General features: G+C 35.8%; 2 protein-coding genes across 2 annotated transcripts; both read right to left on the bottom strand.

Annotated features, from left to right (window-relative positions):
- Nucleotides 1-422: 422 nt before the first annotated feature.
- LOC140770799 (zinc finger protein ZAT9-like) lies at nucleotides 423-1,530 on the bottom strand. The gene has a single exon (XM_073112075.1). The coding sequence runs from the start codon at nucleotides 1,286-1,288 to the stop codon at nucleotides 725-727; it is 564 nt and encodes a 187-aa protein (XP_072968176.1). The 5' UTR covers nucleotides 1,289-1,530; the 3' UTR covers nucleotides 423-724.
- A 10,704-nt stretch (nucleotides 1,531-12,234) lies between these two features.
- On the bottom strand, nucleotides 12,235-14,584 carry LOC140769890 (WAT1-related protein At5g47470-like). The gene is made up of 7 exons (XM_073110779.1): nucleotides 14,367-14,584; nucleotides 14,203-14,268; nucleotides 13,771-13,887; nucleotides 13,276-13,510; nucleotides 13,035-13,196; nucleotides 12,779-12,930; nucleotides 12,235-12,428 (listed from the first exon to the last, which is right to left on the bottom strand). Exons 1-7 carry the CDS (start codon nucleotides 14,582-14,584, stop codon nucleotides 12,275-12,277), a joined length of 1,104 nt encoding a protein of 367 aa, XP_072966880.1. The 3' UTR covers nucleotides 12,235-12,274.
- Between the last annotated feature and the right edge of the window lie 264 nt (nucleotides 14,585-14,848).

Here is a 14,848-nt window from a genome sequence, read left to right as displayed (position 1 = left end):
AACGCGTTTCCTAAGGCATAAGCTTAAATTGGCACAGCTGAAAATGATGCATATGGTTGAGAAAAAAGTAAGCACAAGGGAAACGATAGTCAGCTGTCATGTGGGAAACAACTTTCATCTGGGTGAGAACTACGGCCTCCTGCCGTCCTGCGAGTGTGCGTGAAACGCGTTTCCTGAGGCACGAGCCTGAATGGCACAGCTAAACATGATGCATATGATTCTGGAGAAGTAAACTCAAGGGAAACGCAAGTCAACAGGAATCAAAGCATTGCAAAGTAGAGAGAGAGAGAGAGAGAGCACCAAGTGACCACCTAAAGCTCTTAATATAATAACACGTAGAGATACGAAGCAACAACTGGAGACGACCAAAATTAAAAGGATTGGATCCAAGAAGAAGAAAGAAAGAAACAAAGCAACAGCTTGCAATAAAACAGCTGGAACCAACCACTTCCCAACTCTAGTTTGTTGCATTCCATCAGCATCACTACATTTAATCTAACAACTAATTCGAAACACTAAAAAAGAGAAGAAAAAGATCCATTTTCTTTTTCCTTCTTTTAATCACATTAGATTCATATAATCCATGGCGACACTACTCCACTGTGCAATTCATATAGTAAAAACCCAACTCTGGATCGAATAAGATTAAGCCTTCATATACCCGTCTCAAAAGGCATGATCTTTAGACGACTTTCGATCGATGTCAGAATGCGATCTTTGTTCCTCACTTCGACGCGTCAGAGACGACGGAGAGCTCGATCTCCATCTCCTCCTCCAATGGAGAAGGGGGGAGGTTGAGGTCGAGGAACCCATCGCGGCACCTCTCGGTATTTTTACCCGGTCGGCGTAGAAGAGTCGCGCTCGAAGGAGCCGAAAGGTGGGATCTTTTATGTCCGCCGAGAGCTTGGCCGGAGCCGAACACCTTGGAGCAAAAGGGGCACACGAAGGCGTTATCGGCATTGAGTTTAGAGGAGTCGGCGACGGGTTTCTTGGACCGCCGAGCTCTCCTCCGCCGGGGTCGGAACTCCTCGTCCTCGTTCTCGTCGTCGTCTTCGGAGATGGTCTCGTTCCAGCAGTCGGATCTGGACCAGGAGTCGCGGGAGAGCATGACGAGGCACCGGGCGACGCTCTCCTCGGGGGAGGAGTCAGAGATGGAGCTGAGGGAGGAGGCCGACGAGGGGGAGGAGGAAGGAGAGGGCGCGTGGCAGTGGGAGCGCATGTGGCCGCCGAGTGCCCGGCCGTTGGAGAAGCGGCGAAAGCAGAGCTTGCATCGGTGCTTGGTCTCCATCGTTAGAGTTATTCTCTCATGCTTTTGATTTGATTTCTCTACTATCTCTTGTATTCTAGAGAGAGAGAGAAAGAGCTAAAATTAAGGAGTAGGTGAGAAGAGCATAGAGGGAGAGAGGGAGAGAGAGAAGAGGACAAATGGAGACTAAAGAAGGTGGCTAAAAGGTGAAGTAATTGAGTAGTGTATACAAGGAGAGATTCGCATTTTTGATATATATATATATATGAAAGTAAAGTATTTACGCAGTAAATTGAAATTATATATATATAGTGGATTCGAACATTTTAGGGGGATTGTGTAGTAAACGTTTCAGATTGTATCAGCACTGGATTAGGATGTAATGCTTGCAAATCTTTTATACTGTCCTTGTTAAATGCTACTTATGACAGATAACCGATTATTTAATTTATATAATAACTATCATCTCCTCATATAGTCTCATATATTATCACAATGTTGTCCCTATCATATTTATTACCTTTTTGTATACTATATTCTTACTCTTGGCACATATACTTAGTAGCATTCCTATTTTATTTTCAGGTCAACTAATATAGATTTTTGCATGATTAGTACTAACTTAATCTAATATTTTCATCTTAACATTTCTTTTTTATTCAATATATAAGTATGGTATATTAATTCTAACAATAATTGATGGTCATTTAGGCAAAGTAGGGAAACAAATGAATAGAAAGACCCCACAATTAAAGTGAAGCTACCTGATCAATAGTGTGGTGATAACAAATGGCTCAAAAGATTTCAATTGTCTGAATGAGTAATGTTAAGGCTTGCAGACACTTCACCTAACACTAACTAGGAGAAAAAAAAGAATAAAGATTTATTTCTAAGCTAAAGATCTTAAGGTAATTAGTCTCGCTAAGAGATAGAAAAAGCTTAGCGTTTTGTATGGTGATGTGTTGCTTGTGATTGCCCACAAGGTATCTAAGCACATGGTGCAGGAGGACTTCCACGGGAGTCTTTTGGTTGGGATATTAATCACAATGAAGAGAGCACACAGAATCAAGAAAGAGGTAACAAATTTATATGATATGTTTTAGGCTCTGACATTTGCTAAGAGTATTATAAAAATTATCCTAAGTCTCATTATTAGGCTAGGGTTAGCAACCGTCGTTATAAGTGAACTCGTTTCTAGTTAGGTTTAGTGTGCAAGCTCGGTTACTTTTCAATAAATAGAAAATTTTAAATTGAGTAAAACCACGCACCTAGAAGTAAACTTGTAGTTTATCTTTCTTCTATTAGGTTTTACGTTAACTAATTGTTTTATATAGTTTGGTAGTGAGGGTGGTGAGTGAATTATGAATTCTTTTGGTCATTGTTATTATTTAATTATTCACCATTAAAACAAACATTAGGTACTAGGAATTGGGATTGAGACCGCGGAACACATGAGATTTTTAATAATACCTAATTAAATGCCTCATTAGACATTAAACATGTTGACTTTCTTCGGATTAGAAGATTTAAACATCTCTCAAATACATTAATCATATATAGGAATACCAGATTAAAACTAGGTACTCTATTAGACTTATAACTTTGAGAAAAAGAAAGTGAACTATTTTGAATCCTAAGTCTTTTTTTAAAACATATTGCTAATTGTATAAAAATTTACAATGTAAGTTCTTAATAATTGATGATAAAATAAACGTCATTTACTAGCCACATAGAAACCAAAGATTTTCCAAATCTCTTACCTTTGTAGAAGCAAAAAGAATATATTTATTTTTCACACTTTGATAACTCATCCAAAAATTAATTAAATCTTTTTCCAAGCCATGAACATGCTAAATATTAATCAGTTGGGTTCTCTCAAACTCTTTTATGCATCCTGCATGATGCCGTCTTTTGTCATTCTTTATAGTAGAAATTATTTAGTGGTACACATATGAAAAGAACAACTTGGATTGAATATCCATTAACTCGGATATATATTGAAAATTCTAATAAATTTTAGGAGATCAAATCTATCACACCTTTGCTTAATATAATGAAAAGAAATGATCTTAGACGCATGGATTTTTATGTTAAAAAATCTCAAAAGCTTAGTAAAATATATTACGGATATTATGTTAATTGTTACGTTTCAGTAACTCTTGAGGTTGAACTTACATTTCAGTACGTAATTTTTAAAATAAAATCCTTTGAGATCTAAATTGGATTGAATATGTAAAAAAATAACTTGTTCAGCTCGTTCCATATCAGAGAACTCGCTGAAGTTGTGATATGATCTCCAAAATTTTCAAATAATAATCAAAGATATACACTTGAGTTAGGTTAAAACCCTCTTAAATACCTCTGTCAAATAAAGTTCAAAAAATCCCTCAAACTTATCCATGAAAGAAGCTGAACCATTAAGTGCATTAGAACCTCGAACCTTAAAGTCATATTTTTCTTAATTTTCATTCTAAAAGTGGTTAGAACCGATCTTCATTTCTCTCGAATTTCTTTATAAATCATCATAAGATTTGTGATAGCTTTTAGAATTGTTTACATATTTCAAATATATTGCTAATTGTATAAAAAAAATTTGCAATCTCTAGTTTTGACAATTAGTGACAAATAATAAACTTCACCTATAATACAATGTCTAACCACATTCATTATAACTTCGTAAGAGAATATATCACAAGTGATATGTGCTTCAAATAATCTTGTAAGACCCACAAACAAATATACCTAGTGAAAAGCAGGTATGGTAAAGAAATAAAATATACATACCTTGCTACTCATGTCAAAAGCACACATAGCTGTATCAACATACATACATCAAAAGTGACCAAACACATGCACATCAATAATAATGAACACTAAGTACAATGAACACAGATACTAAATAAAGAGATAGCGTAGTTAACGAGTTCTAGATGTTCACAATGGCCAATAAAAACTAGGGACTAAACTCCCAAACTCTGATAGGCTTTTGGTAATTTGCCTGACAAGGCTAGTGCTAGTTTTATGTTAAGAAGCATTTTGTAGAATAACTTGTAGTCATATTAAATATAGGAAAGTTAAAACTAAGTTGTACTTTGAATACAGGTAATAATTCTGGGTTCCTCATTCTTGATCTAACTATCATCCTCTCTCAAGAGAGGTCGAGGTGCCTCGTCCAGAGAGCTTTGTGATAGCCTATGTGCTATCTTCTATCAAAAAGAAACAAAATCTCTCCCAAATCATTTCCCCCTTTGTTATTGTAGATTGTCATGGAAGGTTAAAAACTCATATTTCTCCTCACTCCCATAATCCTTAGTTTTGAATACTGTATTTAATTGGAAATTAAATAGTATACATGGTCCCCCTCACCATGCATGTCTCTGCCGATGAGTGCGCACCAGAGAGCTGTTGGGATCAAGGCCCCCAGTTATTAAAAATTGCTTGTGTAATTTGAATAAAATAGTTTCTGAGTGTATTCCTCACCCCCACAATTTGGCTTGTAGAGAGAGTTTTGTGATAGTTTATTCTCTATCTTCTAAGTCTCTCCCAAATAACTTTCCCTCTGATATCATAAATTTAAATCCATGTGATCAAAAATATATTACAAGCCAGATCTGGAGCGATCTAGATGTAAAAAAAATTATAAGAATTTTTGTAGTTGTAGTCTCACAAGTTACGGATCTAGTGGTTTTAGTTTGCTATAAATCAGATGTCAAGATGAAAAGATAAACATAAAATAGTACACATAGGTCAAAAAGGGATTAGATAGGTAAATACTCCTAGAAAGATAATAGGAATCGGGTTAAATCGAATCGCATTATAAGGACATTGGGCTCGATGGATCGAGTCTATTTATCTTTTATTAATTCATATATATCTCTTATGTAAGCAGCAAGTTTTATTAAGTCATACAAACTACTAAGACACGTTCAATTAAGTTACGTAAGTTATTAACACAAGTTTAATTAAGTCATGTAAGTTTCTAAGACAAGTCTTAGTTTAAGTTATATAAGTCTTTAGGGCTAAATCCGAGTATAACTCATTGCACCCGACTTCTATATATAGAGAAGCTAGGCTTCTTTGTTTAATCATTGAAGTATTCAATAAAGAATTAAGAATTATGTTTTAGTCTTATACTATCCTAGGAGTAAGAGTGAGTAAATCCGAGTTGATTATTTTCCTAGGAGTAGATTTAAGTTAGAAATTCTAATTTCACATCTAATTCATAGTCACCGTCACCTTCATGAGCCACCCTACCTTACGGTCGTCCACCACCACTCTTGGCCATCCGTCACCCTCCAACGACCACCGCAATATCAGATATTTACTATTCTGCCCCATTTTGACCTTGCTCTAATTTTAAAAATATTTTAGGTATAAAATGGAAAACATATCTAAAGTCTGTCGGTTAATCAAATTTGAATTTCCTACTACAAAATTTACTTTTCAATACTAAAAATGTACTTATTTGGAAATAAAGGAGTATATGAAAGTATTCTTTATTTGGACGTGGGGCCGAAAACAGTTTAAATTTAGGTGCTATGGAGTGAGTGTTAAGATCGAACCAACAAGATCAAAAACCCCATCCTTCCCAAATCCCTTCAAATTTATCATTTACATTTACATTTTAATTTTCTTTGACATTTTTATCAAATGAAACCATTCTTCTGTATGATTTGAACCAAGAAGTAAGCTAAAAAAGTAGATCTCCTACTTAATTCAGCTATTAAATAAGATGAATGACTACATTGCCTTTAAGGTATTACTTTAGGCGAGGCACAACCACATCAGTAGTGACCCTAAGCCCGGCCTAGCCTTCGACCGAGTTCGCTTGCGAATCGGGTTTGGGTTCAAAGGGTGAGCAAAGTGATGAGGTTCTGACACTACGGTGAGTGGGAAAACCTTTAGAGGGGGCGTCAGCAGCTATTCTTACCCTAGACGGCGAAATCGAAGAGGCATTCACTCTGCGAGATAGACTCCAACGAAGTGGGATCTACGATTCGGGAGAAAAGGGGAGTGTAGCTATCCTCTATACAAAGGTAATTTATTAGGGGTTGGCAAGAAAATCAAGAACAAGTCAGCTAAGGCGTTTCTGTCTAGGGTTCCACCATCTAAAGAGAAGGATCGACGATGGTGGTTGTTTTCGGTATGGTTAAGATCACTAAGCGGTGAGTTGTCAAGATAGTATCTTGTGCTATAAGTGTGGTAATGCGAGATGGGTATCTGATGGTGATGCTTAGAGCATCAAAAGAGATGAGACAAAATGAGTTTTAACTGAAGCTAAGCATGGTGGCGATGATTAAGCATGGCTGAATTTTGGTAAATAATTTTGAATTTGTGATGGATGCCATGCGGTCCTCGGGCTATGTGTGGCGAGCTCAGACAATCTTGGGAGAGGAGTATTTAGTGGACTTCCCTTCCACACAACTCATAATGGGGGTAAACCACCTGGGTGATATCGACCATGGAGTAGCCATCATCAACTTTGCGCCATTAGAGAAGGTTTTAAGGATGATGTCTAGAAGAGTGTCTAAATTTGCATAACTAGTATTCTGTTACAATACTAAAATTATATTCATTTCCTGAAGATTATTTAATCATTTAGTTTCTTAACAATGGCGGACAAAAGACTACCAAAAAGATAAATAATGAAATGTGCTTAGGTGAGGGTGGTGATCAAAGACATTAGTGATATCCTAGTGACAATAATGATCTTGATAGAAGATATGATTTTTAAGGTAGCTTGTGAGGGGTACATGCAAGTGGGAAGAGGAAAAATGTATATCACTGAGTTCGTAGAGGCTCTTTGCATGGCTCAACTATGAGCAGTAATAAGAGTTGGGTTAGCTGGGGAGAAGTGACTGAACCTATCTTAACAAATGTTCAGCTAGGATAGAAAGTGGAAAATAAGGTGGGACACAAAGTGTTCAACAAAATGTGGCAAATGAATAGGCCAGTGTACTAGTAAAAATGAAAAATCTATGGATAAAGGAAAACAAATTGATAGTGATGCTGTCAAAGCTGAGACTATCTTAGTGAATTCACTGAAGGTAAATAAAAATACTAATAACCCACAAATAATGACTATGATGAGAAAGGAGGATAACCCTGTAGTGATCATATTGATTGAAAATGAGACATGAAAGAAGATGGAGGTTGGGGCCTTATTACACTAAGAGGAAGAGCATTTTGAAGAAGATGGTCAATCTGATTAGTTAATGGCCAAAGAGGGGCAAGATTGGTAGATGGCAGTCTACTCTAAAGAAGATATTTTTGATATAGAACCAATACAAGTTATTAAGGCATAAGGATTGAGAAATTACACAAACAAGAAATTGAGCAAATTCCTTCAAGAGCCTATAAGGAGGAGGAGCATCCAAAATATATTAAAATTGGGTGAGCAAGAAAAGAACATTCAAGAGTGGATTATAGAAGTAGGCAAGAGAGAGACTCTGGAACAACCTAGCAAAAGAAGGATTAACTCAGGTAATGATCCTTTTACATGGTGTTTTTCTTTTTCCAAATTCTCTTCTAGTGTATTACTAAGTATTGCCCATACATATAGAATTAATTTGAGAGAAATTGTGGCTGAACAAGAGGAGAATCTACGGATTCTCATAGCCTTTGGGAGGAAAAAAAAAGTAGAAAAATATTGAAAAGCTATTAAAGAAAAGAATGTGGCCAAACTAAAGGAATTAAGTATGAGTACTAAATGAAGAGATTATTCTCGAGTATCAAAAGGCTAAGGCACAGTGAGAAAAAAAAAAAAAAGGATTCAAGAGATGATTTTGCAAAAGCAGTTGAGTTTCATCTTAATGCAAGAAAAACTAAAAAAGAATTTATGCATGACAAAATGTTGCGGGCTCTTGAAAATGGAAGAATAAAATGCTGGTCTTATATTCCATCTTCAGGGAGCTCCAGAGCCTTTTGATTGGTGTGAATGAGAATAATTTGAAAATTATAAACTAGAAGTTAAATCAGCATTTTGTGGCAATACATTTAAAGAGTAAAAAAAAGCAAACATTATTAGGTATTGACAAATGTTTATAGTCCTCAAACTTGAGATGAAAAAAAAAAGGTACTTTAGAGGAGATGAGGCAAATGAAATAGTGGCATAATATTGATTGGGTAATTGGTGATGACTTCAATGCCACAAGGTATTCATTTGATAGAAGAGGAGAGAGTGAAGGAATTAAGGAGAGAAGCAATTTCAATAAGGTGATAAATGACTTGGAGTTGATTGAGATCAAACATGCAAGGATTGACAGTTCAATTTTTGTGAACACTAACTAATAGTGTAGATTTCCCATGACAAAAGTAACTACCTTGCTTAGAATTTATTCTAATATTTGCCATTGTTGGTGGAATAGGATTAAAAGATGTGAAAAAGAAAACTTTTAAACTAGAGTATTTCTAGTTCTCCAAAGAGGATTTTGATGGTATGGTGAGGAAGTGGTGGAATTCTCCTATGAAAGGAATTTCAACAATGAATGTTTGGACAACAAAAATAATAAAGGTAGACAAGGACTGAGAGGGTAGAGTAAGAATAATAAAAAGATGGATCGAATTCGAAAGAAAACTTGGCTTGAGAGTATCGATGCTTTAGACTTGATTGAGGAGGAAAGAAACTTAAATGCTGAGGAGGTGGATACTAGGAGGTAAACTTACTCCACTATATAAAGAGGAGGAGATACTGTGGTGCCACAGAGATCACGACAATAGTGGCTAATGCAAGACGGGTTGAGTACTTTCTATTTTCAACTTAGCTAATGGAAGAAAGAGACGAAATACCATTAGCTCCTTAATGCTTGCAAGGGAGCAGATTAAGGAGATTATGACATTAAAAATCATCATGAGTTATTATCATGGTTTATTTGGTGTTGTCATGGAATGGAGATCGCATATGACCAAAGAAAGTCTGGGGCACCTTAAATTAGGGGATGATCAGACTTACTTGCTGAGTGGGTCTTTCCCTGAGGAGAAAATTTATCAGACTATCTATGAGATAGAAGAAAATTAAGCACCTAACGCTGATGGCTTCAACGTGCAATTTTATCATCAGTTCTGGGATATGCTAAAACAAGAGTTTATCAATACTTTTCAGGAGTTGTAAGAAGGGATAGAATCTTTATACAGATTAAACTATGCAATACTAGTACTAATACCCAAAAAATTAGGAGCTAAGAGACTAGAGGACTTTAGACCAATCGACTTGCTAAATTGTAGTTGTAAGATTATTATGAAAGTCCTTAACAGTAGACTTTGCAAAGTGTCTGAAAATTTAACTATTGATTATCAAAGTGATTTTATTAAAAATAAATATACTCTAAACAGCATAGTGTGTGCCCATGAGATAATTTTTGCGGTTTAGAAAAAGAAAGAAGAAGGGATCCTATTGAAGCTTGATTTTTTTAAAAAAAAACTTATGATAATGAGATGGAATTTCTTATAAAATGTGTTAAAGTGGAGAGTTTTTCCTGACAATTGGAATAAGTGGGTTCTCCAATCAATTTTGACTAGCTTCTTTGCAAACTTGGTAAAAAATTATCCCCTTATTTATATCTTCTTGTAGCTGATATCTTAAATCAAATGATAGAACGAGCAAAAGTTAATGAGTTTTTAAGTGGGCAGGGGGATGATATAAGAGAGCAAGGTATTATTAATCTGTAATATATAGATGATACACTAATTTTCCTCGAAACTGATAAGAAAGAAGTTGGGATTCTAAAGTTTTACACTATTTTGAAGCATTTTCAGGATTGAAGATTAATTTTGAGAAAAACTCTCTGATGTATCTAAGTTCATATCTAGAAAAAGGAAAGATATTAGCTCATATTCTAAACTGTCAGGTGAAAAAACTCCCTATTATGTATTTGGGCTTACCATTATGTGACAGTAAGCTCAGAAAAAATAATTAGATGTCAATTATTAATAAGATTGAAAAGAGGCTTCCTGAGTGGAAAAAACGAAGTTGCCTCTTTGGAGGGAACACCAATTAATTCAATTTTTTTTTCTTTTTTAAATCTACATATGAGTGACAAATAAGATTGATAAGCTAAAGAAGAGTTTCCTTTAGAGAGGTTTTGTCGAGAATAAGAAAGACTATTCTTTAATGAATTGACGAATAATTTGTATGAGGAAAGAGTTTGGGAGGTTAGGAGTTACTGATCTCACAGATATGAATAGGACCCTCATGGCTAAATGATGGTCGAGGATGCATAATCCTGATAAGTACTTTTGGGTAGAGATAGTTAGACGGAGATACTATAGAAGGGCAAAGGCTGGCCTTTCAACTTGGGAACTTGGATTGAAGGATCTCTTGCAAACAAGATTTTTAAAACTGGGATGAGATGGAAGGTGAGAAGTTGGACCAAAGTAAAATTTTGCACTAATACTTGGCTGGGAGAATGCAGTTTAGCCACTCAGTTTCGTAACCTGTATGAAATTATGTGGGATGCTACTGTTACACTAACAGATATCTGTGATATCCAGTCATTCAGATACTCTACAGTAACATCTTAATAGCAGTGATATGTTCATCATGAGATCTTTATGCAAATTCCTGAACAACGGAGGAGTCATGCCTGGAAGTCTTCCTATGATTTAGAAGTTCAAGATTACTCTGAAAGGGCATTTATGTGGCTGATGAGTAAGAACAAAATTTTGACTAGAGATAACCTACTAAAGATAGGCTAGACTGGTAGTGTTAGGTGTGTCTTTTGTTCTGAGAAAGAAAAGATGAATCATATGTTTTTAAAGTGTCATTATGTGTAAAAGCTGTTAAATAAGATTAGATGAGATTAGGCTGACTTACAGGCTCACAAGATTTTCTAAACAAGTGAAACATTGGTTTGTGGAGAGGGCAGGAGAGCTGCAGGAGAAAGCTACTACTAATTTGTTATTAATTTCAATGTTTGAATCAAAAGAAATGATAGAATCTCTGGCAAAGTCTGAAATATTTTACGTCATAAAATAATGGCTTTATTCTTAAACTAGGCCAGCAGTTAAAAGAGAGAAAGCTGCAAAGAAGGCCAAAAAGTTTGCTACTGAGAGGTGGTGAACATGATAAAGAGAATGAAGATCAGATGGCTAGGATCATTGGCTAGATGATGCTTCTACTTATCATTTGTTCTGTTGGTGCTGTGAATATTATCATTACTCTGATGAAGTAAATTTATTTTACTTGTGGTTGGTGACTTGTTGGTATTTCATTGTGTTGTTTTGTTTGTACTCACCTCTCTAGAATTGAACTACTTAGTTGTCTTTAGTTGTTAACTAGGTGACATACTATGGTTGGAGTTTAATGGTTTTCTCCATTGAATTCAAGGCTATCCAAAAAAAAAAAAAAAAAAAAATAGTATTACTTTAAGCAGATCTTCTTGAGTTTTACCTTGTCTACTGTGTGACTAATTTGCATGACCTACTCTTAAGAAATGTAACAAAGGATCAAAGCATGGGAATCTCTGCAAATAAGATAAGAGTTTTGAGGGGCTATAGGTGCAAATACAAACTTTGGGTATATAAATAATTTAGTTTTTATAAGGAATACATGTAAGAGTTTGTAATTAGTAATGGGTTTTGCACCTCGAGCTTGTTTTTTTTTTTTTTGCATATACACCCTTTTAAAAACCTTTTATTTATATGTACATTCTCTGAAGTTGATACTTGGATCTACATCCCTAAAAAGATTTGATATTATAATTTTGAAACTTGAATTACTAAAAACATATATCTTACCATCAGCAGAACCTCGAGCTCAAATTAATTAAACAACAAAAACACTGATCTGAAGTGATTGAGCTGCTGAGGTCAAGACTGGAAACTAAATCCATATTTTTCTCGTTCCAATTTGTATTACAAAATTATCTCTCTGTACATAATTGAAGAACAGTTGGAACTACTAGAATTAACAGTAAAGCAACCAAGTATCTTGTTGCAATTTTAGATTTGATAGGGAATAGAGCTTATACCTTATGAAAAGTTTACTCTGTACATTCTTTAAATTCACCATACACTTGCAAAATAGAGAGATTATGATAGGAAGGGCTTCTCGATATCATCCGTGGACGACGACGGCAACGACGATGTTGAAATGTCATCGGATTCCAGAAGATCAAAATTTTCCTTCTTCTTTGCCCATAAAACAATATAAAGGCCAGAGAACATGAGGACTATTCCTGCTAAGCTGCAAAACAACAACAATGATGAACTATAGAGAGTTAAGTCATAGCAACATTTATCCATCTCAATAGTAATTCATGTATAAAAATACTAGATTAAAATTAGATAGTCTTGCTGGACTTTAACAGGAAGTGAATAATTTAAATCCCATGGTAGCTTAGACGCATACTGAAACATGTTGGCATATATGTAGATCAAATGTATTGTTTTAATTTCAGATATCCAACTTGACATTCATTGCAAATTCTTAGAAAAATAGTAGAAAGCTCCGACTTGATGTAACGCGTTAAAAGACATGATATAAATTGTTGGTCTATCATCTAATGGCTTAAATTTTTTTGTCGATCCACATACCTTCCTAAACCAATCATTTGCTTGAAAATTACAGTTGAAATGAATGCCGAGCAGACAGTTTGGATGGGACTAAAGATTGATACAAACACTGGCCCCTTTTTTCCAAGACACCATGTCTGAAATGCAACACAAGTGCCCATCACTACTCCAACCTGCATTCAAAACAACAAAGGAAGCATCAACATTGAATCAAGTAGAACATTTTTAAAACTACATCAGATAGATATATCACTGAAAACATTTCAGAATTCAGTACCAAAACAATGATTTCTACAACTTCTGCAGCTCTCATGTTGGTCGATCCGACATGCAATTTTCCATCCACTACTATTTGCAAGATTGCAGTGAATAATGAACCCATCAACGACGTTATGACGCACAAAGACAGCGGCGCAGGAAAGCTGACAAGTGCTATAGCCTAAAAAGTCAACTCATATATATCAATTAAGCTCAAAGGAAAGGCACTTCACAGAATGCTTGAGATGGTAGCTAATTACCTGCAAAACTGCGTTGCAAGAGAAAACAACCACCCCCGCAAAGAGATAGAAGCAGCCAAGGATCCATTCATAGTAACTGTTGTTATTTCTCAGTTGTTCTTGTACAAGAGAAGTTGACTTGGTTGAACTGGGAGAGCTCTTTAAGAAGCTTATGGCAATTGCTCCACTCAAACACACGAAAGTCCCCAAAATCTTGGCTCTGGTATACTTGCACTTTCTCTTAAATTTCTCTAAACTACAAGGGAGATTTAAAAGTCTACATGAGGTACTGTAACCGATGAACTTTTTCTTGCTCCTTCATTACTTCATAAATAACCATCTAGCACCATGAAATCCCAATTATGATGATTAAGCTTAAGACCCCCCATATAAAGACAAATGAATGCAAATTTTGAGTTGATATAGACTTCATCAATATTTAATATTATCTTGAGTTGATCTGGACAAAATGATGTACATGATATTATCTTTATAAGAAGGTACAAGATAAACCACCTCAGGCAAGCTGCAATAATGAATATTAGTCCAGGAGCTAAATTAGGCATAGCAGAGGCGATAGCAGGTGAAGTCTTCCTGATTCCCAACATCATAAGTGCTTGAAATATCGCAACCCTGAAAATAAGAATGCAAACTAAAAATAATAACAAGATCACATTAATATGATCTCGAACATCTAGTCGAGTTCAGCTAAAATTTAGAATAGAAATTGTGTTCCCTTTGCAATAATTGTAAGCTACTTAACATATTAGTCATCATCTAGTTTGAAGTAGGAGTACCTCGATCTAAGTTTTTCTTCTTCTTTTTTTCCCTTCTTCTACTATAAATTTAATATACAAATTACTCTCTTCCTAAATAATGAAATAAAAAAAGAAGAAAAAAAAAGGAGGAGAACAATTAAGTTATGAGGTAGATGAGCGATGTTCTTACCCTCCCAAACCTATCATCACAATCTGAATCACCAAGCAGGGGCTCAACTTTCTCGGCCATTTCTTCCTGCGTCCACGCATGCATGAGCGCGATTATCAAAGCACGCCACCCTTTATATATAATTTTTTGCTTTGCATACACAGTATAATAATACGCATACATACTTCTCGAATGCGACGGCGAAGGGGAGGAGGACGGCGGCGGAGGCCAAGCCAGCGAAGATTACGATGAAGAGCGAGTCGACGCCGAGGGCGAGGACGCGGTCCAAGAACACCATGTAGAAGCCATAGAGGCATTGGACGCCGAAGAGGCCGGAGACGATGAGGATCTCCTCCAAGAGCTTCCCTGATCTACTACTACAACTACCACCTCGGCCCGACATAGATAGAGAGAGAGAGAGAGAGAGAGAGAGAGAGAGAGAGAGAGAGAGAGACACACACACACACAAGTACACAAACTCTTCTCTTACACTTTTGATGACGTTAAGATTATCATTTATAGCTAACGGCTAAGTGTATATGGTTGAGGAGTTGTTCGTGTCCAAGTATTATGTCGGAAGTTCGATTCTGGATGTTATCGAGAGAGAGGGAGAGAGAGAGAGGGAGAGAGAGGGGAAGGCTAGTTTAGAAAAGCTCGGTGGTTGCTG

Source organism: Typha angustifolia, chromosome 11, assembly GCF_048772165.1.
Source record: "Typha angustifolia cultivar Huaian chromosome 11, ASM4877216v1, whole genome shotgun sequence".
Lineage (NCBI taxonomy): Eukaryota > Viridiplantae > Streptophyta > Magnoliopsida > Poales > Typhaceae > Typha > Typha angustifolia.
This window is presented reverse-complemented; position numbering and strand designations above follow the sequence as displayed.

Bases quoted from the DNA above. Each gene is read 5' to 3' on its own strand.
- LOC140770799 (XM_073112075.1), bottom strand. From the start codon at position 1,288: ATGGAGACCAAGCACCGATGCAAGCTCTGCTTTCGCCGCTTCTCCAAC.
- LOC140769890 (XM_073110779.1), bottom strand. From the start codon at position 14,584: ATGTCGGGCCGAGGTGGTAGTTGTAGTAGTAGATCAGGGAAGCTCTTG. The intron at 14,269-14,366 runs GTATGTATGCGT...GCGTGGACGCAG, and splicing joins TTCGCCGTCGCATTCGAGAA to GAAGAAATGGCCGAGAAAGT. The intron at 12,931-13,034 runs GTACTGAATTCT...TTTTGAATGCAG, and splicing joins TTGTAGAAATCATTGTTTTG to GTTGGAGTAGTGATGGGCAC.